Source organism: Natator depressus, chromosome 9 (genome assembly GCF_965152275.1).
Source record: "Natator depressus isolate rNatDep1 chromosome 9, rNatDep2.hap1, whole genome shotgun sequence".
NCBI lineage: Eukaryota > Metazoa > Chordata > Testudines > Cheloniidae > Natator > Natator depressus.
The window spans coordinates 61,890,933-61,918,578 of record NC_134242.1 but is presented as its reverse complement, the minus strand read 5'-3'; the positions used below and the strand labels follow the sequence as shown (position 1 = coordinate 61,918,578).

The following is a 27,646-nucleotide window of genomic DNA, read 5'->3' as shown; positions in this document are numbered from 1 at the left end:
ATGATTGTGCATGCTTCATGTGTGTGAATTGCACCTCTGTTTGCATGTACATTTACCACAACAGCAATTGAAACCTGGACAACTGGCTCGTAACTGGATACCTGAAAAACTGGCCCTTATCTCTCAGTCTAACTGATCTATTTCTAGTATCCCCACTGCCACGTGCTCTCCTCATGCTCTTTGTGAGACCCCTGAAAAATCCATGTTTCATTTCCTTTAATGGTTAATGCACAAGCAGGACTCCCAGAGCCAAGCTGACCTCTCCAAGCTGCCAGCCTGCAAAGCAGGAAGCAATCAAAAGAAAAGCCATGCTCATCTGAACTGCCTTCAGGATGTTGTCAGCTCCCCTCCCCTTGATTTTCACTGGATAATCCTGATCTCAGCAGGCTGTGTCAGCACCCGGCTCTGGGGACTTGCAGGTCACTACAAACATCCCTTCTCACACCCCAAGATGTGTCACTCTGTGAATAGCAAGTATATATTCCTGTAGGGCAAATTTACCCCCTGTGCGCAGGGCTCACACAAGATCTGTGCACCACTTCAGCCCTCCAAATAGGCTTTGAGTGGGACTGAACTGGCATCTAGGGCAAGTTCTCTGACAAAATCGTAGCCTTAATTATGAATGAACTAAAACGACCATACAACCCACCCCTCTTCCCCATATCACAAGGTGCCAATTCAGCAATACGCTCATCCGAGCACTTTGGCAGTGCCTAGCACAGTGGTGCCCTGATCCTGATTGGCCCCTCTGGGTGCTATGGAAATAATAAAGAATTACAAAATCACGGCATTTGAGTTAGCAGAGTATGCTGCAGTGTCATGATATCGTGATAACTGTTAGAGAGATACAGGCATGAACCCTGGATTTGAATGCCCAAAGCTCAGATCTGATCAGAACATCCCCTGGGATTGGTCTCTGACCCCCATGGCCTGAAGGGATCACTCCGCCCCTCCCACCATCTCTGCAGAGGTTGCACTTTCACAGCTTGTGACTGCATTAGAAATACAGGGGCTAGATCGCAGCTTGCCAAGGGAAGAGAAAGAGTGCAGTGGAGAATGGCTGAGATGCTGGAGGAGAGAGGGGCCCTGCCATGCTAGGGAGCAGTATGGAAAGAGAAGGCAGAGGCCAGAGTGGGAGGAGAAGCGAATGGAGCTGACTCAGGAGATAGGGTCCTCGACTGGGAATCAGGAGACCTGGGTACAATTATTCCTGGCCCAAAGTCACCCAGCAGGTCAGTGGCAGAGCAACTCTCTTTCTTCCTCCCACTGGCTTGGTTTTGCCTATTTAGACTGTAAGCTCTCCAAGGCGGGGAATGCTTCACACTGTGTCTGAACACAGTCCTGGCAGCATGGGGCCCTGATCTCAGCTGGGGCTCAGGGCCCTACTGTAACAGAAGAAAGAATAAAACTTAGCCGGCAGAGAGTGCAATGCACAAGCAGGGTGTGACGGAGGCCAGTGACCACTGGCACTGCTATGGGGAACCTCCCTAGGCTTGAACCTACACAAATGAAGTGACTCGTGATTTACAGCAGTGTGAGAGAAGAATCAGGGACCCAGATGTCAACTCCCTCCTGACTCTACGGAAGTCACTACGATTTCAGGAGCCATGTCACCGCCCCCCGCCCCTTCCTCCCAACAGAGGCAGATAGGGCTGACGCCAGAGAGAATGTGTGGGTTAGGGGTACAGGGCAACAGGGCTTCAACTGGCACTGCTAATCACAAATCAGGCTGCTGAGGAGCACTCTCCCCCTCCTACCCCCCTCAGCTGAGCTCTCAGAGTGCATGGCCTTTGCTGTGAATGAATCAGTGTATGCATCAATGGGAGAGACAGAGCAATGGGACTCATCGCCCCAACTGCTCCCCTCCCCCCCCGGTCAGGATCAATGCTGCCTTTCTGCTGACCTCTCTAGGGGACAGCGAGGGTATTGTATGGGGGTTCAGAATCAGAGTGGATACAGCCAGCGACCCGTGTTCAGTCAAAGCCATTATGATACAGCAATTCGCTACAGAGGGGAGAGAGCCACAACCCATACCTAGAGTAGCATCCTCGCCAGAGCCATGCTCAGACACAGCTTAGCCTGGGAAGAAACTGAATCCCAGTATAGATACATCTTAGCCATTATATAGACTTTCCAAAAGTGACCAGTGATTGTGCATGTCTCAGTTTCGAGGGGGCATAAAAGGGTCTGATTTTCAGACAGTGCTGAGCACCCGTCACTGAAAGTCAGGCCTTTTTGAGGTGTCTCCATTTTGGGGTGCTCAAATCACTAGTCACTTCAGAAAAAAATCTTGGCCTGAAGGTTATAAAATGGTTTGCAAAAGCCATGTCTACACTGGGATGTGACACATTTCCAGCATGTTTTATCATGGATCTGCCTAATTCAATTTGAACTATAGTGTAGACTGGGCTATGGAAAGACACAGTGCCAGCTACACCATAATTTGGGATGTAATTGGTTACAGGACCAGGCTACAGTGTGGCAGTCCCCCGACACAGATAAAACACGCTTTGGTCCTGGTTACAGTGCAAGGCAGAGTCCCATTTCAAGCATCTCCCAAATCAAACACTGGATCTTTACATGGCTCAGACATCACCTGGGAAAGTGGTTAACAAATGGTTCATTCGGTCCCATCTTCACCACAAGAGCCGACTGTTTTAACCACACCATGGGAACTATTCTCTTGTAACCAGTTCCCACCAAACACAAGAAATAGTGCACACAGGGCCACTGATGAAGAGGCAGAGAGCAACACCCTGTTAAAGCCGACTGGCAGTGAGAAAAAGGAACTAGATTTATGTAAAGGATGCCTGAAAAAAGTTCGATTTGCTTTTATTATGGTTTTTTGTGTTTGATGTTGCCTTAAAATCTGGTCTTCCTCATTTTGCTGGAGGTTTCCATGGAGAACCCTGAAATGTGGATCAGGAGTTTCTTTAGCCTTTACCTAGGGGAGCTGCAGTGTTGAATCTTCAGCAGTCTTTTTTTCCCCCTACCAATGGCTTGTTGGGTGTTTGAGTGGCAAAAAAACAAACAAACAAAAAACAACCCAAAGAGTTTTAAAGGGTCTGAATTAAACAATCACTTTCCCTCTCAAGGGTTTTCCCTTGCTCAGTACCTGGAGTGTCATAAATCTACCGATTCTCCAGTCATTCATAGAGACTGCCAAGAAAAACACGAGAAACAAGAGCTGGATTTTTAATGCAAAAAACAAAAACTTTTTTTTAACATCGATCATAAAGAAGCAAAAAAGGGGCACACGCCCATTTCCCAGCACACACACACCCCAAGCAGGTCACCTGGGAATGTTTTCCTGTAAATAACTGATTGGCTGAGCCACGGTTTATTGGGAGTTTGCATGAAACAGGGTGAAACCTTGTATAATCTAGTTTATAAAGGCAATAAAATCAGATAAGATGGTAGTCACCCAGGCTCTCACATGCCAGAGGAGCATTGCCAGGCATAATGTCAAAGGCCAGACACTTCTATCTACCCAGGAAAACTGAGTACCTGAAGCATGTAGACATCCTGGATGATCACCCAAAGTGGGTGGGCACCAAGTATTAGCCTGAGGAGGCTGGCACATCCCATGGACATTGCATGCAGTGTAGAGGGTGCCATTCCAAACTTCATGGCTCCTGAGTGCCCACCGTACCTGTTGCTCAAGGGGTTAAATTGGTCTTTGTTTTGGATATAGGAGGCACAAGACTACAGGGAGAAACAGGGATCGCCTTCAAAGGGAACAGCCCTCTCCCCCAGCCCCAAAAGAAACCAAATGGGCGAGATTTGGGTTAGAAAGATTCTCTGGGACTGACCAAACTATATTTCATTGCCCTGCAAACATGGCAGGCTGACAACAAGGCTGTGCAAGAGATGGGCCCAGAGAGCAGGTGAACAGGGCTCAGATCTGTGTGTGCAAACAGCCCAAGAAGACCAAACTGCCAGGAGAAAACAAATATTGACCAAGCCTCATAAAGGAGTGTGCTGGGGTTATAAAAGCAGTGTTTTCACAGGTAGCTCAGACATTATTGAAGTAATAACAACTCTCCCTCACTCTCCTCCCTGTGAGAACACAGCATGTAGAGTGGGGAGAGCAGGTAGCTGGGAGTTAGGACTCCTGGGTTCTGTTCCTGGCTCTGCCGCTGACTCACGCAGACCTTGAGCATGTCTTTGGCTCTCACCTCCCCAACTGGTACAACAGACTTCACACTAACTGAACTCCCGCAGGTCATGGAGTTTTCTAGGGTCTTGCCTTCATGAGTCTTTTCTCCTAAAATGTGGCAGCTTTGCTGGTGGAAGAGCTAGTGTGGACAAGGGCTCCACTGGGTTGTCTGGCCTGGCTCAGAGCAGCTCTCGGTGACAATTTATCATTAGCCTAAGGCCCTTTGCATGTAGGCTGGTGCAGAGGGGCAATAGGGCCGGCACACAGGCCTCCTAAGGAATATTCCCAGTGCCGGGGGACCTCTGCAGGACCGCTGGGTGCAGGGAGCATTCTGGAGCAGGCCAGAGCAGGGGGAGGGCTGCTCACACCTGCCCCAAAGGCCACACTGGCCCCTGCAGCCCAGAGGCATACACTGCCTCCCCTCTGTCCCTATGCCAGTGCCTGAGCCAGGAGTACAGGATGACTCTGGCTCAAGGTGGCTACCAGCACCTTGTCGCAATGGTGGGGACTAACGGCTAGTGCAGACACAGCTTGAGAGTGACAAGGGGGGTGCTAGGCACCTGTTCAGTGTGCTCACTAGGGGCATACAGCGAGGTGTCTTGGGAGTAAGGGGTTGCATATTCCTGTAAAGCAGCTGTAGGAAACAGAAGAGCAGAGCAAAGGGAGCACCTGTCTTTCCCAACCTGGCAAGTCCTTGCGATGGAGCTTCCAGTCCTTTCAATGCTCCTCCTCCAGATCCTCCTGGCCATTTTGTTCAGCAGACAAGGAACTTCCCCCCTCTCCCCACCAACACACAAATCTTCTATATGCTCCGTGCAGAAGCCCTCCTTACCTTGGGTAAGAGCCGCCCCGTATGCTTGGCTCTCTGCCAGCAGCTCCTGCAAAGTACTGGTCAGACGGATCAGCAAAATCGTGCCTATTGCCTAATGACGTGTTACCTACAGTCTGCAGGCAGGAGGCTACAGCCACTTCAGTGAGGAATCAGAGACATAAGTCATAAGCGCTTCCAAGGGTGGCAGCTCTTAGAACTTGCGGAGCCCAGCTCACAAATGGGGATAGTTCACTAACAGTTATCCTCTAAAACCTCTGTAACTTGTGCCTAAACAGCTCAAGGCAGGAATGGATTTGAGAGTAAGTGAGTAAATAATTCCAATTACTGATGCAACTAGATGATGCTTGGCATGAATTCAGGTCTAATTGTCTTGCACGGCAGGACTGCAAGACCGAACCATGAAAATCAAGTTCAGACACAGTGCAGAGTCACTCATATGGAGTCACCTTTATCACTGTCTGCCCTTCTCTAGCGCTTCCTGTCTGAAGGTCACAGAGCACTGCCCAAACATCAATGAATTCAGCCACATACCTCCCCTGGGGAGGTGGATGAGTGGATCATTCCCATTGTACAGATGGGGAAACTGAGGCCCAAACCAGGGCAGGGACTTGGCCGTAACACAGCCCATAGTTGGGGGGGGGGGTTGGAAACTTTTTATCAATGTAGAGTTACAATATAATGTTTCCATACTACATTGTACATTACTTATTCAGGTTCAGGTTAATATTCAAATAACCTGGCTAAAGATTCTGGCTTGCTGGCTGGGAAGCCCTCCTCCTCTGAGTATGCTAAAAAGGGTGACCAAATTTCTAAATACCAGTCCTCTTTTTGAGAGAGACAAGGCGGGTGAGGTAATATCTCTTTTTGGACCAACTTCTGCTGGTGGAAGAGACATACCTTTTTGGCACTTGTGTGCGTACTTGGTGTGAAAGCTTTCCCATTACAAGCACAGTCCATATTTTACTATACCACAGTTCAATAGGAGGAGAAGTCACATTTTGGCAATACAAAGTCTCGCGGCTAACAATAAAAAAAGAAATTAATCTGTAGTTCTGTTTAAAATGTAGCTCCTTTACTGGAGGATTAGGGTCGGGTAGGTGACCAGATGTCCCGATTTTATACAGACAGTCCCAATATTTGGGGCATTGTCTTATATAGGTGCCTATTCCCCCCCACCCCCTGTCCCGATTTTCACACTTGCTGTCTGGTCACCCTAGGGGATCTCTGGGAAGCTGGCATTTTGTTATAAGGTGAATCTCTTTAATAATTTCCTACGGAAACTGACTAATTTCTGGACACAACCATCACATGAGCAAGTATGTTCCCCTTTCCCGACAATCCCTCCAACAGAGCATCAGCAAAAATATGATGGATCATAACTGGAGTCAAATGCAATCGACACAGTAATTTCTAATATAATTCTTTATAAGCTAAAATTGAAGGAGTACATCCTCAATTCAACCCATGGTTATACCATAAGCTTCTCAGGGAAGGGATCATCCCTTCTTGGGTGTCTGCAAGATGCTTAGCACATTACGAGAGCTACCACAAACAAATGATAAATAACAGTCAACCTCCCAACTCCTAGTCCTGTTCCTTATCCACAAGACCATCCTTCCTCCCTCATCTCTTGTTCTGCTGCATGCTAGACATTGATCAGGTACAGTCACGCTTTGCCTTCACTAGCAGCTGTCATCAGAGACATCAGTGAAGTCCCCGGATACTTCTGGGAGCTGAATAAGGTTATGTCTACACTTTAACCGGACGTGTAATTTGCAGTCCATTTGGATGTACCTGCGCTGGCTTTAATCTAGCTAAAAGAAAAGGAGGACTTGTGGCACCTTAGAGACTAACCAATTTATTTGAGCATGAGCTTTCGTGAGCTACAGCTACCTAGCTAGCTCACTAAAAACAACAAGAAGGATGCAGCAGTGTAGGCTGTAAGAGGCTGCCTGACCCCTCTAGTCACTGCTAGCTCCCACTGCCGCCAATGCCACCTTGTTCTGTGATTTTGTCAAGCTAGCCAAACTAAAGCCAGAACAGATATGTATTCAGGAGCTGCAAATCACAGCCCTTGCAGCAGAGACATAGCCAAATTATGATTATTTCCAAATATAAACTAGGGTAAAGGAAAATGCCAGCATAATATACAAGAGAGTCTGATCACTACATAGATTTACAAAGGAGAGAAAATAATGGCAAAATAATCGTGAAATACATCATGGTGATGATGAAGAAGAAGAAACACTTAAATTGTGGCAATGCTACTGACCAACCAGACCCAGAGCCCTTTGGGCTAGGTGTTATAGAAACATACAGTAAATGACTGTCCCTGGCCTAAAGAGCTTATAATAAATAATTAGCACTCAAATAGGAAGCTGCTGGCTTGAAAGCCTAGGTTAATGAGTCCAATGCAGTTCATGATGCAAATGAATGAGAAAAGGGAGGTTAGATTCTTTTTTCAAAGAGTAGAACATCTCTTACCACACCTTTGAATGACTTCTTTGCCTAGGCATTCCAATGGGCCACGGCATCTCCTATGTCCTAACTCTTGAGCTTCTTCCCAACACAGGAAGCTTGTTCTGACAAAGTACCAGGAACTTGGCAGGTCTTGGTGCAGGAGACATCACCAGCCACTGTAACAGACAGAGTGAAACTGTGAAGTGTATGGGGAAAAAAACGCCTTCTGCTCCTCATTTGATTGTTCTGTGTATGTGTTTGCCTGGTGAGTTGTCTCCCCTAGTGAACAATGAAAAGGGCAAACCTGTTTCAGAAAGTTTCCAGTTTGTACATTTCTCACTATTTAAAAGACAATTCACCTCTGTAGTTTCGGTTTGAAGAGCTAATCCTGTAAGGGATGCTGACCACTCTTACATGTTATTTTTACAATACCACTTACAAGCTTCACCCAAGCTCAAGCTCTGGAGGGCACTGTGCCTACGTCGAGAGAGTCTTCGCAGGAGGAGAACAGAGACACGCAGAGGAGAAGGCCCCACATCTGCAGAAGTATGTAGGTGCCTCACCCCCATGTCAGTTATGCACCTAAAGACCCTTGACCACCTGGGCTGAAGTGACTTGCCCAACAGGTCAATGGCAGAACAAGGTCTCCTGACTCCTAGCCCAGTGCCCTATCTACTGCCACTGCCTCTCACTCCTCTTTCACTTCCATCCTTCACATGCCCCAGTACAGGCATGCACAGGACTCCTTTCCTTCTGATACCCAGGCACTCGGATTAAACAGTTACTTCACCTTTTATTTAGTAATTTGTATTTACTTTTTCAAACTTTATGCATTTTGTATTACTTTGATACCTTGGTTCTTTTTAAAGCTTATTTTTGTACTTAAGGAAGCATTTACTCTCATTATAATTACTTTTTATTTATATGTATATGGCTCTCCTCATCACCAGGAATCCTAAAACACTTTAGAAATCTAAGGCCTGATGTTGTAGTCCCTATCCAAATAAAACGTGCACTTCTTTCTGTAGGAATTCTGTTTACGGCAATAGTGCACATCGGGCCCCAAAACAAATTAAGGGCTTGATGCTGCAGATACCTCCCCAGCAATTTTTATTCCCAAAAGTAGATCCATTAGGACTACTTAATTTGAGGAAATGAGAGCGACAAGGTGGGGGAGGTAATATCTTTTATTGGAGCAATTTCTGTTGGTGGAAGAAAGAAAAGGAGTACTTGTGGCACCTTAGAGACTAACCAATTTATCTGAGCATAAGCTTTCCTGAGCTACAGCTCACTTCATCAGATGCATACTGTGGAAAGTGTAGAAGATCTTTTTATACACACAAAGCATGAAAAAATACCTCCCCCCACCCCACTCTCCTGCTGGTAATAGCTTATCTAAAGTGATCACTCTCCTTACAATGTGTATGATAATCAGGTTGGGCCATTTCCAGCACAAATCCAGGGTTTAAAAAGAACGTCGGGGGGGGGCGGGAGGGTAGGAAAAAACAAGGGGAAATAGGTTACCTTGCATAATGACTTAGCCACTCCCAGTCTCTATTCAAGCCTAAGTTAATTGTATCCAATTTGCAAATGAATTCCAATTCAGCAGTCTCTCGCTGGAGTCTGGATTTGAAGTTTTTCTGTTGTAATATCGCAACTTTCATGTCTGTAATTGCGTGACCAGAGAGATTGAAGTGTTCTCCGACTGGTTTATGAATGTTATAATTCTTGACATCTGATTTGTGTCCATTTATTCTTTTACGTAGAGACTGTCCAGTTTGACCAATGTACATGGCAGAGGGGCATTGCTGGCACATGATGGCATATATCACATTGGTGGATGTGCAGGTGAACGAGCCTCTGATAGTGTGGCTGATGTTATTAGGCCCTGTGATGGTGTCCCCTGAATAGATATGTGGGCACAGTTGGCAACGGGCTTTGTTGCAAGGATAGGTTCCTGGGTTAGTGGTTCTGTTGTGTGGTATGTGGTTGCTGGTGAGTATCTGCTTCAGGTTGGGGGGCTGTCTGTAGGCAAGGACTGGCCTGTCTCCCAAGATTTGTGAGAGTGTTGGGTCATCCTTCAGGATAGGTTGTAGATCCTTAATAATGCGTTGGAGGGGTTTTAGTTGGGGGCTGAAGGTGACGGCTAGTGGCGTTCTGTTATTTTCTTTGTTAGGCCTGTCCTGTAGTAGGTGACTTCTGGGAACTCTTCTGGCTCTATAATCTGTTTCTTCACTTCCGCAGGTGGGTAATTGTAGTTGTAAGAATGCTTGATAGAGATCTTGTAGGTGTTTGTCTCTGTCTGAGGGGTTGGAGCAAATGCGGTTGGAAGAGACACGCTTTTGAGCTTCACAGAGCTCTTTCTCAAGTTGAGTAAATTGCTCATTCCCGCTCTGCACGTCAGGATGGAGATAATTTTTTCTACTACTGAAATGCAGCCACCTCTGGGGTGCAACACACAGCAGCTGTTTAACTGTTCACATAAGGGCAAAGGACAGAAGAGTCCCACATCCCAGTGAAACAGAGAGGAAACCGGGAAGGCCAACACTGCAGCTAAGAAGCCATCCCCTTAGGGAAAGTGCATCCCTGAAGATCACAGGTTGCAAAGTCCTTGCTTTTATGTCTCACAGGAACAACGGAATTTTAAACAATGACTGGCAGGCAGAGAGAGGGGGCGGTCTCCACGTGTTGTGTCTCGGCGATGCCTTTGTTTATAGGGTGAACTGAACTTTACACTCGATTAGCATCAGGATATGGCAGGGAATCAAATACCGCCTGGAAAGAGACTGGAGCTGTTTAGCTCTGTCTGTCCCTCCCTCCCACACACACACACACACAAGTCTTCTCTCGAGGCAAGAACTTTTCTCTAAACTTGCTTCCTTGTGTGCGTGTGTGAGGAAGGGAAGGTGGGAGGAGGATCCGAGAAACACAGAAGGGGCTCAGAGGGGAAGTAAAACCAGGGCTCTGGCCTCTGGGATATTTATATAATGCAATGGACCACCAGCAGCAGAATAACCAGCAGTATTTCCGATCGGATAGCAGCGACTCCTCAGCATGCATGATGGGGTCCGGAGCAGGGCACAAGGGCGAGCCAGGCTCTGGGAAGAGGAGGAAGAAGCACTGCAGCCCGGTGTGGATCGCCATGGCTGTGATGTCCATCCTGGCTCTGCAGATCGCCTCTACCACGGGGCTCTTCGTATATTTCACCATGTCGATTTCCAAGGTGAGGCCAGGGCAGAAGTAGTAGCACCGAAACTCTCTCACTCTGGTTTGCAGAGGGGTGAGCGGGGGGAGGCGAGATCTTTGTGCATTTCAGCTTTTAAACCCACTTTCGGGGAGATTCCGATGAACTAGCAACAAGTGCTGCGAACTGCAAACTCCTTCGGGTGCCACCTTTGGTTTCTTTTCAGGGTGATTTTTAAATTCAAAAATACGATTTTGCTTAAGAAAACTACGGGCACAGTCCAGGAGGATTTTATTTCCAGGGGTCTCCTTCTGCTCATGCATTCGTTGCAGTGGTGCAGATCATGTGAACTAGCCTCCAACCCCTTGCTACACATTGCCTTTCTCTCTCTCCCCCCTCCCCTCCCCTCCCCTCCCCCGTTGGACTGGATCATTGAGCTTCTGTAGGAAGCTTTGAAACTGTGACTAATCGCTTCCTTGATCAGTGCAAAACTATCATTTCAGGTGAGCAGTGCAGCTCCACTTAAAGGCTTGGGTGTAATTCTGAGAGAAACAAGCCCCCTGAAAGCACAGGGCTGCCTTGATTGGAATGGTCTCCCTCTCCGGCCGAAGCTCTGCGCAGTTTTAGCAACGGGATCTTGTAGTCAAAGCTCCTGGTTTTGTTTGTGCATGTGGCAACCCTTTCCCCCGGTGGCTGGGCGGGCTCCCTAATTACCCCAGCCGTGATTTGAGCGATGCCAATAAAGCGACTGCAGCTTTACAAGAAACTGAAAGCGTTTCCACCTTTAGAGGGAAACGCCAGGTGTTTGAATAACGATCAAACCCGAAACTATTGTTCTCGCGCCCGGTCCCTGCGGCGCAGGTCTCTGCCTGGCTCTGAGCTGCAATGTGCCAGTTCCAACCCCGTTCAGATGGGTACTGAACGTGGAGCGAGGTGCCCCCTTTGCTGCTTTGCCTTGTGGCACACGCCAGCCCCGCTGGAACCAGGACATTTTGTACAAGCAGGCACAAAATATTTTTTCCCTTTTAAATATGAGATTTTGGGTTTTTTGCATCCATTACTGTCTTACCAAATTGAGGAATAGGCAAACCCCACCGAATGAAGGGGGTTTGTGTGTGTCTGGATCAACACAGATCTGGAGGAATCTACCTATTTTGTAGAATGCATGGCTTTGCTGATAACAATGACTGAGGAATGACCCAGTCTTATTCCCCCTGGGCAGAGCGGGAGAGGGAGAAAAATTACCTCCTGTTAAACAACAGTAGGCTAAATCAGGAAAAGATGGGGAATGGAGCTCTTTCATTGGGTGTTTGGTGATGAAGACCCCAGAAAAGACTAGCGAGAGAACAGAGTTTTACCAGGAAGAAAACAAAGGTTTATGGCTAAGTGACCGAAGATAAGGAGTAATTCAATCTCATGCTTCTGGGTGCCAGGCTCCAGTTTATCCCAGCAGGGGACAGGGAAGAATTTCCCCCTTCCCACAAACATCATTGCACAATTGCCTATATATGGCGGTATTGGGGAGGGAGGGGGGTTGCCTTCTTCAGTGCATCAGGTATTGGCCACTGCTGGAGTCAGTACCCTGACCTGGTATGTCAAGACTTGGGCTGCTGGACTCAGGGCCTAATCCATTAAAGTCAATGGAAAGATTCCTGTTGACCCAGTTGGGCTTTAGATCAGACCCTATGTGGGTCCGTGCTGTGATCTGCAATGTCAGGAGTCAGGCTACGGCACCGTATGAGCCAGTGATCTGATCTGGCATTGCCAAACGTGTGCTTTGTAACGAGAACTGGGTGAGGCCTTAAGAGCCAGACCCTGAACTGCCTGCGCACCCAAGACTCTCAGTGCCTTCACTGGGAGTTGGAGGGCATAAACAACGCGGCTTCAAGCAGTACATCTGTCTCAGTGCAGGCAACAGTTTAAAAACCCATCAAAACCCGGCTTTTCTCGGATTCAGCTGCCCATCAGATGCTCGCCTGTAGAGATCCCACTGCATGATTTAAAATGCTGAGCTGCTGCTGCTCTTCACACCCCATTAAAAAGCTCCTGGTAGCAGGAGAGCTGGAGAACCCATTGCACTTGTTCCCGCCCCATGTCTAAACTCAGTTGCCAGTAACCATTAACAGGTGGTGGAAAATCGGGTTGGAGTCGTGAGCAAACATTTAGGCCGGTTGGGTACAATTTTCAAAAGCATCCAAGTGACTAAGGAGTCTAAGTCCCATTTTCAAAAGTGATTTAGGACCAGATTGACAAATGTAGGTGCCTAAGCAGGGGAGGTGCCTAACTCCCATTGCTTACACTGCTTAGGCATTTTTGTGGCTTCCACTAGGCACCTGAACTCTAGGCACTCAGGAGCCTAAGTCTCACTGAAAGTCAATGGGGCCTTCAGCTCCATTGGAAATTGTACCAGTTAACTTGTGTAAAACATTACCCCCAAATCTGGCATGTACACTTTGGGCTGCGCAAACGTTGAGCTCCTCTGCCATCAGGAGTGTCAGTACTGTTCCACAGGTTTATTTGAGTAGCATCCAGTACACCCAATCAAAAGCTGAACTCCACAGTGCTAGGAGCTGGTCCGAGCAGTTTACAATCCAAGACCCTAATCCCGCAAGCTGCCCAATACAGGCAGACCCCTCTGCCCATGCTGAGCACTTTACTGGCACTTCGTGCTGGCCCAGAAACCTGTCTGTGCGGGACAGCTTACAGCCTCAGGGACACAGTATCCAAGTTACATAGAAAGGGTGAGGAGAGAGGGACACAGACAAATATGTACAATGTTATAGGGAGATATACAATCGCACGTGTGGATTATTATCATATATAGAGAAAATCAGTGCTAGCTATCTCTAGCTTTCTCTCATGCTATCATTAGCTGGCAGATTTCTTCTCGGCATTGGAAGGCAATGGAGTTCAAGAGAGCTTCATTTGTGCTGGGGCTTGACAGGGTTGAGCCCCAGCACCTCTAAGCTTGGCAGTTCAGAGCCCCGGCACCTCGGGGCCTGGCAGTTCAGAGCCCCGGCACGTCTGGCCTTGGCAGTTCATGGCCCCGGCACATCTGGGCCTGGCAGTTCATGGCCCCGGCACCTCTGGGCCTGGCAGTTCATGGCCCCGGCACCTCTGGGCCTGGCAGTTCATGGCCCCGGCACCTCTGGGCTTGCTACATGAGTTATGAAAGTAAATGGCTGGAGCCCCGGTGCCGCTTTCATTACAAACTAAGGGCTGGAGTTCAGTGATGTAAAAGCAGCATTAGTGAGATCAGAATCCATCCATCTTAAACCAGGGTTGGGTTTGTTGGTTGTTTTTTTTTTTTTTTTTTTTAGAGAAGTGTGGTGATGATCAGTGAGTATGTTGGCAGCGAAGGGGAGAATATTATGGGCCCCATTGTGCTAGGTGCTATACACAAACACAGCACCCAAAGAATGTCCCTGCCCCAAAGAGTTTATAATCTAAGATGAGAGACAACAGGTGGATACAAGAACCGACAGCTGGGGGTTGCCCAAGGAAAGAATGAGACAGTTCTGGCCAATATGCCCTGTGGCAGCTGCACAGAGCGGTTTTGAAATGGCGTGGGAAGGGTTTTGAACTTGCTTTGTTTCATTTTCCCAGAAGCTGGTGTCCTTTTCCTGCCCCGGGACACATGAAGTTTCCATTTCCTAGGGCTGTATGAAATGTACTAGACAGGTAGTGGGACACATGCCATGGGATAAAGATGTGTTTACAGAAAAGTGCTGAGTCTATTCAACCTTCAGCAGGTTTTGGGGAATTACTCAATATTTTAGCAGTGTACAAGAGCTGGATAATTACATCCTAAGTTACTGCTTATTCAGGAGTCCTTAGGGTGCATCTACACTTCAGAGACTTCCACAGAGTGATGCTGGCATAGCCCCATAGCATAGATGCAGCCTACACCAATGGGAGTTTTTCTGGCAGCGTAGGAACACCACCTCCCCAGATGAAGTTACCAGTGTTGATAGAAACATTCTTCTTTCATCACAGCTGCATCTACTCTGGGGGTCGTGGCGGCATAACTAAATTGGTCAGGGGTGTGCCCATATTAACTTTTCACTGGAGGCCAGACCTTAGTCTGAGCCAGCTACTAGAGTCTCTCTGATCTGGAGGAGATATGACTGCAGTCCCCTGCCCCTGTGAGTTCACAGTGAGAAGCGAGACCCAGCATCTAGACAAAGGGCACAGAAACAGTGAAACCCTCCCACTTCCTACAGGATTAGAGTGAGACAGACGATTCAGCCTGGGGGAAAGCCAGCAAGGACTGGGCACTGAACTGCTGCCTAGGTGGCTAACTATCCCTACGGGCTGCCCAAAGGACTGCGCTTCCTGGGTACAGTATTTTAATTCTCCAGCTATTTGGTTTCCCATGTGTAACAAACTGGGGGGCAGGGCAGTCCCCAGCCCAGTTTCAAACCACCCCTCAGCAGGCTCCCTGGTTGGCAGTCTGAGCAGGGAGGCCAAGGGCTGATTGTTCCTGTGACCCAGCTCCCCTCTCTCCAGTAGTGGGGGATCCCTGCAGGTCGGGGTTGAGGCAGACTGGCAGTGAAAGGGATACTTGGCCTGCTGGGTGGCCACCCCTGCCCTGCAGCTAGAGGACTCCATTCTCCAGGGCTGTGAGCCAAGCACCTCTCCCCAGCATGATTGTTTGTCTGGGCTGGTGAGTCATGCTGAGTGCGGAGACAATAACATGACACCGCAGATCTAACCAGATGGAGGGGAGGCTAGGCCTGGGTGTTTATTACAGATTGAGCCAATTTCACAATGCCTGACCTAATTCTCTGGTAGGAATAAGGCAATGTGAGAGCAGCCCATCCCATGCAACGAGCCAGGATGTACAGGCATTTCAGCCTTGGCACAGATCTAGGCTCCGAACCGTGCTACAATCCAGCTTTTCTCCTTTATTTCCTTCGCAAGACACACTAAATCTGTGCCCTCCCCAAGCACGGGCAGCCCTCTCTGCAGTGCTGGGGGCACCTGTTCCCAAGGACACAGTGCTGCAGGGGCTGCGATTCTGCATCGGCGGGAACATCCATCGCACACTTTGGCTAACAAGCAGGTGCAGGCTGGGATGCTGCTGGGGTTTAGAATTAGGCTGTGGGGCCTCTTGCCTCAAGGTCACTGATTCAAATTCAGCCCAGCCGGGGAGTAACTCCAAACATCGACCCTCTGAGGCCCATGAGAAATAACTCAGGGGCCTCAGGCCAGGTCCCGCACCACAAAGTGGCACTAAACTGGCAGCCTCAGCCGTGAGCAAGGCCTGAGCTGACCCTGGAGACTTTCCAGAGGGACGATGGGACTCAGGCATGCAGCGCAGGGCCAGGCTGCTACATCGAGCTCTAGAATCTCAGCATGTAGCACAGGGCTCTCAGCTTGCTAACTAAAGCGGTCTTGCCCACAACACTGCTTGCTTGCTGCGTCACCTCTTGCTGATGGAACATGGGCCGCGTTCACTGTGGGGACCTTCACCTGCAGGGTGATCAGTCCTCAGCACTAGTTCCACGTACACTCCAAGCACAAGCACCTCACTGCAACAACGGAGTGAGGTCTCATTTGTCACAGCCATTGTCCGTGTCAGCAAATCGCCACCTACCACCATGTCTGGTCTCAGGAGGGCAGAGCTAGCAGCAGTGTTCAGCTGGAAATGGTTCAGTTCATCTCCCATGGGTTGATGCAGATATTTACCAGGGGCGGATTGAGGCAGGGGCTGGGGTTTGTGAGGAGAGTGGGCCCAGAAGGAGCACCCAGCTCCTACTACACTGGGCTCGGGCTGCCAAGCAGGAGGATCTGGAGTAGGAGAAAGAGCCCTGTGCAGATGAGAAAGAGAGCTCAAAGAGCCAGATCCTGCCAGGTGCTGAGCATGCTTGACTCCCAGTGATGACAATGGATGTTGAAGGTGCTCAGCGCCTAGCAGGTTCAGGCCATAAGTGATGGGGAGCTTAGCCCCAGGAGTTTCTCCAGCAGGGAGCCAAGTCCCAGCTTGTCTTCCGAGCATAAAAGCATTTGCCACTGTTCCTACTGAGCATGGAAATAAAATGATTCCAAGACAGTGGGAAATGCTGTGGGAGAACAGTTAATTCCAGCGTCTGATCAGGCCTGTTCACAAGGGATCCCTCCAGGACAGAGATGAGGCAGGAAGGCAGGAAGCTCGCCTTGTCATTACCTGTCCTCTACCTGTTCTGTGGATGGAAGGCTCTGGTCTCCCGGGCTGTTAAACCAGCATCTTTCACCACAGTTAGATTCACACAGCCACGGTAACGTGGCCTGCAGGCAGCTTTGTCTAGCAGCATTGTGTGACTGTTGATACGCACATTTGTAACAGAGGTACATGGTTACCAACCCAGGATGAGGCATCACGGGCTTCAGGCTGGGTTTTGCTGATGGACAAGCCAGAAGCCAGGTGTCCTAAGTTTGATCGCTGGGACTTGGGTTGCAATCTGAGCAAGAGACCTGACTGAAACCCCCTGAAGAAGAGCTGCGTGTAAGCTCAAAAGCTTGTCCCTCTCACCAATAGAAGTTGGTCCAATGAAAGATATGACTTCATCCATCTTGTCTCTCTGACATCCTGAGACCAACACTGCTACAACACGGCATGAAACTGCCTCTGACAATCTCAACTCTGCCATTAGCTTAACAGAAACACCCACTCTTTCTCCCCACCCTCCCATGTATCTAAGCCAGCAGCCCTAGGGGGTCAAAAACCCTGAATCAAATCCCCTCACAATAACAAGAGGGGATAAAAATCAGATTTAAAAAACAATAGCTATGGGGATCTTTATCTCCAGAGCCTTTAGGTTACATTGGAGTCACGTTTTCAATGTTTTCCCCACAATGAGGAGAGCTAGAAACTTAGCAGGAGTCTCCCCTCCCCAAATGAAAGCTCAGATTCTCACTGTCACACACAGCCCTAGTAGAGCTGCCCCAGCTGGACACATACCAGGTTGCTGTGTTTGGGTCCCACCACACTAGACCCATGTCCCTTCCCTTGGGCTGTCCTCCAGCACTGTCTCTCCTGGGCCTCTTTGGCACATTTCCTAGGCACAGGGTCTAGGTCTGTTACCTCTACAGAAATGGAACCATGCAACCCATCTGCTGTAGGCCCTCCGAACCAACACTGACACCACCACGCCGACACCCAGGGGTGTAAGCACACTCTCTCCCTGAGCATCACCTTTATAGGACCCTGGCTTTACAGCTACCTCTTCAGGGGCACACAGCAGTGACAGCAGACAGACAGGTTTTGAAAGGGTTTCTAAACACAATCACTCTTTACTTTAACTAGCACAAAAAAATACACAGATCCAGGCAAAATAAAAAACACCCATGCACATTTCCCTGCCTTCATTTCTACACCATGCTTGAGCATTTTCTGGGCTCAGGGCAGAGCTCTTTGGGATGTCCAGGACCCTTCTGCAGCTCACAGCCTCTCCTCTGGATCATGGAGTCTCTCTCTCCTCCAAATCAGTTTCTCTTAACTTTGGCTGGTCCTGCAGTGAGTTAAACAGATTCCCCTGCTACAAAAGCATGTCCTTTCTCCTGCCTCAGCTTCTTGGGTGTTTCTGTGTCCCCTGAGTTTAGATGTCCTACTTCCAACACCTGGTGCTGCTGCTGGAGAAATTCCACTACTCCAAACCCCAGCCCACTGCGGAGAAGTTGGAGAAAATCGGCTTCCCCCAGGTGCCTCATTGTTCTATCTGGGCTATATCTATTTACTAGTTGGTAACTTTGAATGACTGTGTCTTTCAAAGACAAGGTGCGGGAGGTAATATGATTTATCGGACCAACTTCTGTTGGTGAGAGAGACAAGCTTTCGAGCTTGCACAGAGCTGAAGAAGACCTGAAGAGTTCTGTGTAAGCGTGAAAGCCTGTCTCTCTCACCAACAGAAGTTGGTCCCATAAAAGACGTTACCGCACCCACCTTGTGTCTCTAAGATCCAGAGACCGACATGGCTACAACAACATCTTTCAAAGACAGATTTGTGGTGCCACTCACCTCCCCTTAGCACAAGGAGCATGAGGCAGCGCACAGAAGATGACAGTCAAAAGGCTAGAGACAATTCATAAAATCAAGCTAGAATTCATAAATTGTACATAGATTCCCCAGATTGTCAGATTCACATTTTCACATGACTCCAGGAGCTGGAGGTTCAATCAAGATATCAAATATCACAAGACTAACAATAAAACTGCATGAGATAGCAACACTGCTCAGCTATCAATCGCTAATGCACCAAGCAGTGCAGGAGTCTATTCCAGGAACTGTACTTCAATAGCATTCATCATGCGTAAGTCTCCCAGTGCTTTGCTGAAGCTAGCAAGGGGTCCTGAGGCCCAGACAGGGGATATGACTTGTCTGAGGTTGCACAGCAAGTCAGTGGCAGAGCTCAGGGATTGAATCCAGGTCTCATGACTCGTCCACTGGCTGGTTAATACCTGGGAATCATATTCACATCACAAGGTCTCAGCCCCTCCGGCACTGTGATCAGAGAAGCACAGGCTTATTCTCAGTTCCTGCATCCAACCCCAGCACAGGGCTTACTCTGGATGAGTATCAAAAAGAAGAGCAACAGTCCATGTTTACATAGGCCTGGATCACATCAGCCGAGGCCTCCCTCTGCACCCTACAGCTCAGCCACGCATTCAGTCCTTTGTACGCTCAAGAGGCCACTTCATTTAATCAATTCAACTCATCTTATTATTTTCCAGTTAAAAGCCCAGATGCAGGGGAGCTCAGAGGAGCTGAAGTGTTTGCAGCTGATCAACAGATTGCAGGAAGTCTCAGACTTGGAGGAGCTGATTGGCAACCAGTCCTGTCTCAAGCTGGCCAGCAGCATCAAATCCTATGTGACCATGGTGAGTCCACAACAAACCACACACTGGGTGGGGGGAGGGAAGGGAAATGGGAGGTAGGCACTTGCCAGGAAGACCCTAGAACACCACAAAGGGTGACATTCCAGCAGAAGGTCTTGGGCCAGTCCCTGTAGGTTGCTAACTCCAATCAGTTCCCTGGTCAGGAGGGACTCAGAGTTGGTACCATCTGATGGCTGTTGGTGGCCCATGTGAAATGAGTTGGTGGGTCTCCATCTAGGATCTCATGGACAACATCACAAAAGCCACTCTATCAATGGGAACGCCTTTGTTGGCCCTCTCGGTAGAGAGGCCAGGGAATTAATTCAGCTCCCTCTTTCATTCCCACCCTTGCCTGCCCTGGCAGGGTTATCTGGTACTGCCAATGAGAGTCAGCGAAGGGTGTGGCCAAACCGGAACTGAATGTGGTTAAAGGGGATGGGCACAGATAGAAACCTTGCTCTGAACAGGGCTCTGTCATGGTTTCTGAGATGGTGCTGGCCATGGTCTGTCCCTGTCTGCACTTGCCATCAAACCATGTCTAATGCCAATTCCAGTGCCAGCAATGGGTCAATTTCCTGGTGCAGATGCTGCAAATGTGCCTCAGTTTCCGCATCTGTAATACCCACCTCAAGGGGAGGGGGATTCTTAGGCTCCACTTATCAGTCTTTGAGCTGTCCAGGTGGACAGTGGAAGAGCAAAGCAGAGGGGTGACAGCAGGGTGTGCCTGGTGCTTTACCCTGCCAGGAGGGGCGTACAGTCTGATTGAGCTTGATGACATAACTAGAAGAAATGACAGATGTGGGGGGTCTGGAAGAGGCAACAGGACTTAAGGGAGCAGGGGAAAGTCTCCTGTTTACTCACTGACCTCTCCTCTTGCCTTCCAGGTGACAGAGAACGTTATCCGCAGGAGCGCACTGAAGGGTGAGTTTCCGGCCCCTGGCAGGAGGGAGCAGGGCAAATGCCCTTTTGTACAGGGGATAGAAATGGCTACATTCACTTAAATGGCTACATCTACTTTTAAATGTGGGAAGATCTCACTCATCGGGCCAGCCTGGGTCCCTGTTAAATTTGATGGAAAGGGCTCGATTTTCCAAAGCAGCCTGTGACAGAGCAGACGGCCTTTTACATGTCCACCTGCCTGTGCCTGTAACGTTTAGATTTATACACACAGCCAGAGGATAGTGAAACTAGACTGGTCGGGCGGTTGGTCAGTTTCACTTCCTGGTGGGGGTGCACTGACACAGAGCTGTGCTGGCTCACCACAAAGCAAACCAGCAGCAGCATCTCCACTGCTATCACTGGAGTCACAGCAGGATGAAAGCAGTGTTAGGGAGAGGAGAATTGGGGCTGTTGTGTTAAGTCACCAGGACGAGACGCTATTCACCCGAGAGTTCTGAAGGAACTCAGATGTGAAATTGCAGAACTACTAAGTGTGGTATGTAACCTATCACTTAAATCAGCTTCTGTACCAGGTGACTGGAGGATAGCTAATGTGACACCAATTTTTAAAAAAAGGCACCAGAGGCAATCCTGACAATTACAGGCCAGCAAGCCCAACTTCAGAACCAGGCAAACTGGTTGAAACTGTAGTAAAGAACAGAATTATCAGACACGTAGATGAACACAATTTGTTCGGGAAGAGTCAACATGGCTTTTGGAAAAGGAAATCATGCCTCAGCAATCTATTAGAATTCTTTGTGGGGGTCGGGTCAACAAACATGTGAACAAGGGTGATCCAGAGCGCATGGTATATTTGGACTTTCAGAAAGTGTTTGAAAGTCCCTCACCAAAAGCTCTTAAGGAAAGTAGGAGGTAATGGGATAAGAGGGAAGGTCCTCTCCTGGATCAGTAACCAGTTAAAAGACAGGTTTCAGAGTAGCAAGGGTAGGAATAAATGGCCACTTTTCAGAATGGAGAGAGGTAAATTGGGATGTCCCCCTGAGGTCTGTACTGGACCAGTGCTGTTCAACATATTCATACATGATCTGGAAAAAGGGGTAAACAGTGAGGTGACAAAATTTGCAGACGATGCAAAATTACTCAAGATAGTTGTATAGAAAGCAGGCTGTGAAGAATTACCAAGAGATCTCACAAAACTGGGTGACTGGGTACAAAATGGCAGATGAAATTCAGTGTTGATAAATGCAAAGTAATGCACAGGGGAAACATAATTCCACTTATACATACAAAATGATGGGGTCTAAATTAGCTGTTACTACTCAAGAAAGAGATCCTGGAGTCATTGCGGGTCATTTCTGAAAACATCTACTCAATGTGCAGCAGCAGTCAAAAAAGTGAACAGAATGCTAGGAACCATTAGGAAAGGGATCGATAAGACAGAAAATATCATAATGTATAATATAAATCCATGGTACGCCCACACCTTGAATACTGCGTGCAGTTCTGATTGCCCCATCTCAAAAAGGATATATTAGAATTAGAAAAGGTACAGAGAGGGGCAACAAAAATGATGAGGGGGATGGAACAGCTGCCATATGAGGAGAGATTAAAAAGCCTGGGACTTTTCAGCTTGGAAAGGAGACGACTAAGGAGGGGGATGTGATCGAGGTCTATAAAATCATGACTGGTTTGGAGACAGTGAATAAGGGAGTGTTATTTACTCCTTCCCATAATACAAGAACCAGAGGTCACCCAATGAAATGAATAGGCAATGGGTTTAAAAACAAACAAACAAAAAGAAGTACTTCACACAACGCACAGTGTGGAACTCGTTCCCAGGGGACGTTGGGAAGGCCAAAACTATACAGATACAATGATGGGGTCTAAATTAGCTGTTACCACTCAAGAAAGAGATTTTGGAGTCATTGTGGGTCATTCTCTGAAAACATCAGTCCAATGTGTAGCTGCAGTCAAAAAAGTGAACAAAAAAAGAATAGATAAGTTCATGGAGGATAGGTCCATCAATGACTATTAGCCAAGATGACCGGGAATGTGATCCCATGCTCTGTGTCCCTAGCCTCTGTTTGCCAGAAGCTGGGAATGGGCGACAGGGATGGATCACTTGATGATTACCTATTCTGTTCACTCCCTGTGGGGCACCTGGCATTGGCCACTGTGGGAAGACAGGATACTGGGCTAGATGGACCATTGGTCTGACCCAGTATGGCCATTCTTATGTTCTTATAGAAACATTCTTTTTGCAAAAACCAGGGTGGGCTTGTCAAAGGTGCTAACAGAGTTTGGTGTTTAAATGCCAGGAAATTGCAATGGAGGGTGGGTGGCCAACTCCCTGAGGCTCCATTCCAAACACAAGCCTTCATTCTTGGGTTTAAATGGCCCCGACAGCGTGCCCCCCAACACACACACACACACGGCCAGGGCTGCAGATTCCTTTCTCTCCTTTAGGGCTAAGGGATCTGTGGCAGGAGGAACATGGAATCCTGAATTCAGGGCTCACAAATGCCTTTCACCTCCCTGTAAATGCCTACTAGTAAGAGCAAGTCTCACCATGCTGGCTTCACAGCACTAAGGTGCTGAGCATTACCATGGTGCGTATGAGTGTCTGTGTGAGAGAGAGACACACACACACACTTTACAGCCTCTGCAGATTTTTGTTCCTTTCCTTTCACCACAGAAGCCACGAGGAGCTATTTCAACAGCTCCAGTGGGCAGCTGGCTACAAGAGCACCTGGCAAGCCCTCTGCCCACCTCACCCTCCGGCAGCAGACCCCTTCCCAGGATGGTGAGTCTGGGTTCCCAATGGGATACCAGTGCCATGGGAGCCTGGGGGCAAGAGGGAGGGCACAGGAATGGGGAAGCCTTAGCCTGGTGGCTGATATTAGAAGACAGGCTTGTGGATTTTGGCAGTGAGGGAAGGGGTGTAGAAAATTTTGTTGGCAACGCCACATCCGCTGTGGAGCTTCAAGTTTTGGGCAGTTCCCTCCCTGATCCCCCAACCCCTTGATCTGGGCTGGGATCCTGACTTTGTTTCTGTCTCAGGCCATTGGAATTGGAAAAGGTTCAGAAAAGGGCAACAAAAATGATTAGGGGTCTGGAATGGCTTCCATATGAGGCGAGATTAATAAGATTGGGACTTTTCAGCTTGGAAAAGAGATGGCTAAGGGGAGATACGATTGAGGTCTATAAAATCATGACTGGTGTAGAGAAAGTAGAGAAGGAAGGGTTATTTACTCCTTCTCATAACACAAGAACTAGGGGTCACCAAATGAAATTAACAGGCAGCAGGTTTAAAAACAAAAGGAAGTATTTCTTCACACAATGCACAGTCAACCTGTGGAACGCCTTGTCAAGATGTTGTGAAGGCCAAGACCATAACAGGGTTCAAAAAAAACCAAGATACATTCATGGAGGACAGGTCCATCAATGGCTATTAGCCAGGAGGGGCAGGGATGGTGTCCCTAGCCTCTGTTTGCCAGAAGCTGGGAATGGGCGACAGGGATGGATCATTTGATGATTACCTGTTCTGTTCATTCCTTCTGGGGCACCTGGCATTGGCCACTGTTGGAAGACAGGATACTGGGCTAGATGGACCTTTGGTCCGACCCAGTAGAGCCATTTTTATGTTCTTATGTTATGTTCAATCTCTGTTTATTATCTATGCCTGAAGCCCATCAGTTAGGTTGATGCCCAAGCATAGGATGCTATTTGCTCCCATTGGCCCCGCAGTGACCTCTGCCTGCGTTCTCCCCTAGGAAGCTCAGCACACTTTGGGGAGCTCTCCCAGTCCTGCCGACACCCCATCACCAGATGGGAGGACAAGACCATGCACTCGCACCTCCAGAACATCACCTACCGGGACGGCAAGCTGCGGGTGAGCCAGGCGGGCAAGTACTACATCTACTCACAGATCTACTTCCGCTACCCCAGCGAGGGCGTCGCAGCCCGCGTCTCGGGGCACCAGCTGGTGCAGTGCATCAACCGCGAGACCTCCTATGGGCAGCCCATCCTGCTGCTGAAGGGCGTCGGCACTAAGTGCTGGGCACCCGAGGCAGACTATGGCCTGCACGCCCTCTACCAGGGCGGCCTCTTCGAGCTCAAGGCCGGTGACGAGCTTTTCGTCTCCGTCTCGTCCCTGGCCATTGATTACGACGATACAGCGGCCAGTTACTTTGGGGCCTTCCGGCTTGAACTGTGAGGGGGAGGGGCCTGTGTTTAAACCCTCCTCCCATTGGACGATCCCATTGCAGACTGTCTTGATGTCACTGCCCTGCATGGCCCAGCTACAACAAACCCGGTCGAGGCTTTGATCCCATCACTGTTCCTGCCTTGCAAACCCACCACTCTCAGCAGGTTATGGGTGCTGTGACGGCTGCCAGGCCTGTGGATGGTGGCCAGGACAACTGCTCTCCTTGACTTACGGGGCGATGCCCTGATTCCGCTCCCATTGGGTTTTGCCTTTGGAGGGCTGCCCCCGTAGCTGCAGAACAGTCATCGTCCCCTGTGGGGTGGAAGAGCCCGGGGGGCACCTCCAATGCACCCCCCCACCCCATCATGGAGTCAGAGCCATAGGAGGAGGCAGCAAACTGTGCGGAGGTCTCCAGAGAGAGCAGAACAGGGCTCCTCACCCCATCCTCAGCGTGCTGGTGCCTTCCCCAGGGGTGGGGGCAGGGAGAGGCCCTTACATGCTGTGAAACTCACCCGTGAGATCCTGGAGGGGGTAAAGCCTGGGGGGAGCAGTCAGAGGAGTCAGAGCAGTCATTTCTCTCCCCCCGCACAGCCACCCCACACGTGGAAAGGACTCAGCAGTCAGCACTCTGCATTCAGCCTCCTACCCAGGGGAAGGAGCTGGGCCAGGGAACATGGGTCTGCCCTGTTAGGACTGAGCAGATTGTGTCTGATCCAGGCAGCACCAGCTTTGGAGCAGGCCATCACAAAACACATGACGACGACGCCTTGATATGATGTGACACACGCATAGCCACATCATAGCGGTGTGAGGGGAATGTGCCACAGTGCATCAAATCTGCACACGGGGCTGTGCCACACCACCTTGGTGTCCCCGTAGCCAGGATGTGACAGTCCAGTGTGGGTCTGAATCCAGGTCCTTCTCCCACTAGGTCACCTGGGTCCAGAGCATCCGCCTCTGTGCAGTACAGCAAGCTGCATGTTGTCTCAACACAGAGCCAGAGGGAGGAAAAGAGACTAGGGAGGGTGCTGGCAGCAGAGTGTGCTCACCGCAGGAGGGGAATGTAGGTCAGTGAATCAGGTTCGCCCTTCTTTGCTCTTCCTGCCCCACTCCACAGGTAGGTCTGAGACAGCCTGCAGGTATTTAGAGCTGGGCCTGAGCCACGCACAGACACATTCTGCTTTCACAGAAGGTGGGATTTTAATCCAATACAACTCTGCAGGCACCACCAGTAAATCTGTGTAAGAGGGTCTTAACTCTGTTAGCTGAAGTCGGTTTGTAGTCTACTTAAATGAAACTGGTTTGAGTGTCTATGGCGGGTGTGTGTGTGTGTGTGTGGGGGGGCACCGATGGAACTAAATTAGCTTCTAAATCAGCTTAGTTAAATGGGTGCACGAGCCATATAGACAAGCCCAAAGCAACCCTGCGAGGGCCTCTCGCACCCATCCAATTCTGCACACACCTCCCCTCTTCACTGATGCATGGTTTACACCATGCCTGTCAGAAAGGGCTTGATGCTACCAGGATTCTGGGTTAACATCCCCTCCTCAGCGTTTGCTGCTCTGGTGATCCAGCTCGGAGCTGGCATAGCTGGTTGCTAATGGACAGGAAAGAAGAAATGCTGGTTTTAGATGCCATTCGAGGTGGGGTTGGTTTTTAAAGGGAAAGAAAAAGTTGTTAGGGCGAAGCTGTAGGTTTCGTGGAAGGGGATGGAGAGGATACAGAGCCTGTGCCAAACAGAAGCGTTTGCAGGAGACAGTTTTCAATGACTGTTTCTCCCCAGAAACACTTAACAGCTGACTTTCCCTGGCTGAAAGTGACTCAGTGGAAACAGCATCTTCTGACTTGCAGATCCACCTGCCATCTGGCTCAGTCAGAGCTTCAGAAACAAAATATGCTTCATTCCTATCAACCATGCTGAGTCACCGAATCTGAGAGTGTGCGAACTGGATTCCATCCTGGTTTATGCATCACTAAGACCAGTGTTGTTAACAAAGGCCTTGTCTGCACTGGGATTTCAGCCAGCAGTAGAGCTGCAGTTATGCAAAACCTCTGGTGTAGACACAATTTACACCAGTGTGGTTTGTCTTGGGGTTTGTTGCCCCAGTACAAACGCTGCTTCAGCTGCACATCATGCCTTACACTAGGGGTCTACACTGGTACACATGCTCTGGTGGCTAAAATCCCACCATAGCCAAGGCTTAGATCTCAATTGCATAGCCCATTTCTGCCCCCAATTACACCTTGAAGGCTGTGGGGTTGCACAGGTGTAACTGAATGCAGATTTTGAACCTCTAGCACTGAATCAAGGCTCACTGGCTCATCCCATGCTAGGTGTAAGATACTTGTAGATTCTGGGCAGGCAGGATAGAGACCCAACTTCCATCTGTGTAATTACTTGTATACTGAATGCATCCGATGAATTGAGCTGTAGCTCACGAAAGCTTATGCTCAAATAAATTTGTTAGTCTCTAAAGGTGCCACAAGTACTCCTTTTCTTTTTGCGAATACAGACTAACACAGCTGCTACTCTGAAACTTGTATATTCTGTGTATCATAATAGCACCAAGACTGTTGGTAGGTACAGACAGGCTGAAATGCAGGATCATCTCCAGTGAAGGGTGTGAGTATGCGCTGCCCAGCTGGGTGGATTTTTGATGTGAGACTTCTGTGCTTGTTCAATAAAACTTGTATTCAATCACGGAGTTTGCAGCTGTTTATACGGAGCAAGGCCGCTCCACCGATCATCTATGAGTCGCTGCTGCGTGACGTCCAACCCACCAAAGCCAGTTCAGGCTCATCAGGCATTTAGAGTGGGCATTGTGCCTTTCAGGGCTGAGCTTCCCAGACTGGTCGGGCGCAGAGTCTGGGTGGGGCGCTGTGGCACTCGTGTTATGCCCAGCCTGTTGGTAGCAGGCATCCCACCGGACTCAGGATAAAGCAGAGCTCTTGCAAACACCTTACATGGCCCCACGGAGGCTCAGATACTCAAAGTTACTTTGATGTCCAATTGCCACCAAAATCAATGGGAGTTGGGTGCCTAAATAC

General features: G+C 49.0%; 1 protein-coding gene and 1 long non-coding RNA gene across 2 annotated transcripts in view; one reads left to right on the top strand and one right to left on the bottom strand.

Moving 5' to 3' along the window:
• The window catches only part of LOC141993536 (uncharacterized), a 62,168-nt gene extending 53,172 nt beyond the window's left edge, over positions 1-8,996 (bottom strand). The window contains exons 1-2 of the long non-coding RNA XR_012640881.1: positions 8,976-8,996; positions 7,476-7,627 (exon numbers count right to left, since the gene is read on the bottom strand). This is a non-coding gene — a long non-coding RNA (uncharacterized LOC141993536). The remainder of the gene's footprint in view (positions 1-7,475; positions 7,628-8,975) is intronic.
• A 1,193-nt stretch (positions 8,997-10,189) lies between these two features.
• Positions 10,190-27,254, top strand: LOC141993535 (tumor necrosis factor ligand superfamily member 10-like). The gene is made up of 5 exons (XM_074963082.1): positions 10,190-10,674; positions 19,348-19,494; positions 20,376-20,412; positions 23,087-23,194; positions 24,165-27,254. The coding sequence occupies exons 1-5, from the start codon at positions 10,444-10,446 to the stop codon at positions 24,605-24,607; spliced, it is 966 nt and encodes a 321-aa protein (XP_074819183.1). The 5' UTR covers positions 10,190-10,443; the 3' UTR covers positions 24,608-27,254.
• The last annotated feature ends 392 nt before the right edge of the window (positions 27,255-27,646 follow it).

Coding starts and splice junctions, on each gene's coding strand:
- LOC141993535 (XM_074963082.1), top strand. CDS start 10,444: ATGGACCACCAGCAGCAGAATAACCAGCAGTATTTCCGATCGGATAGC. Junction 20,413..23,086: donor CCGCAGGAGCGCACTGAAGG/GTGAGTTTCCGG, acceptor CTTTCACCACAG/AAGCCACGAGGAGCTATTTC. Junction 23,195..24,164: donor GCAGACCCCTTCCCAGGATG/GTGAGTCTGGGT, acceptor GTTCTCCCCTAG/GAAGCTCAGCACACTTTGGG.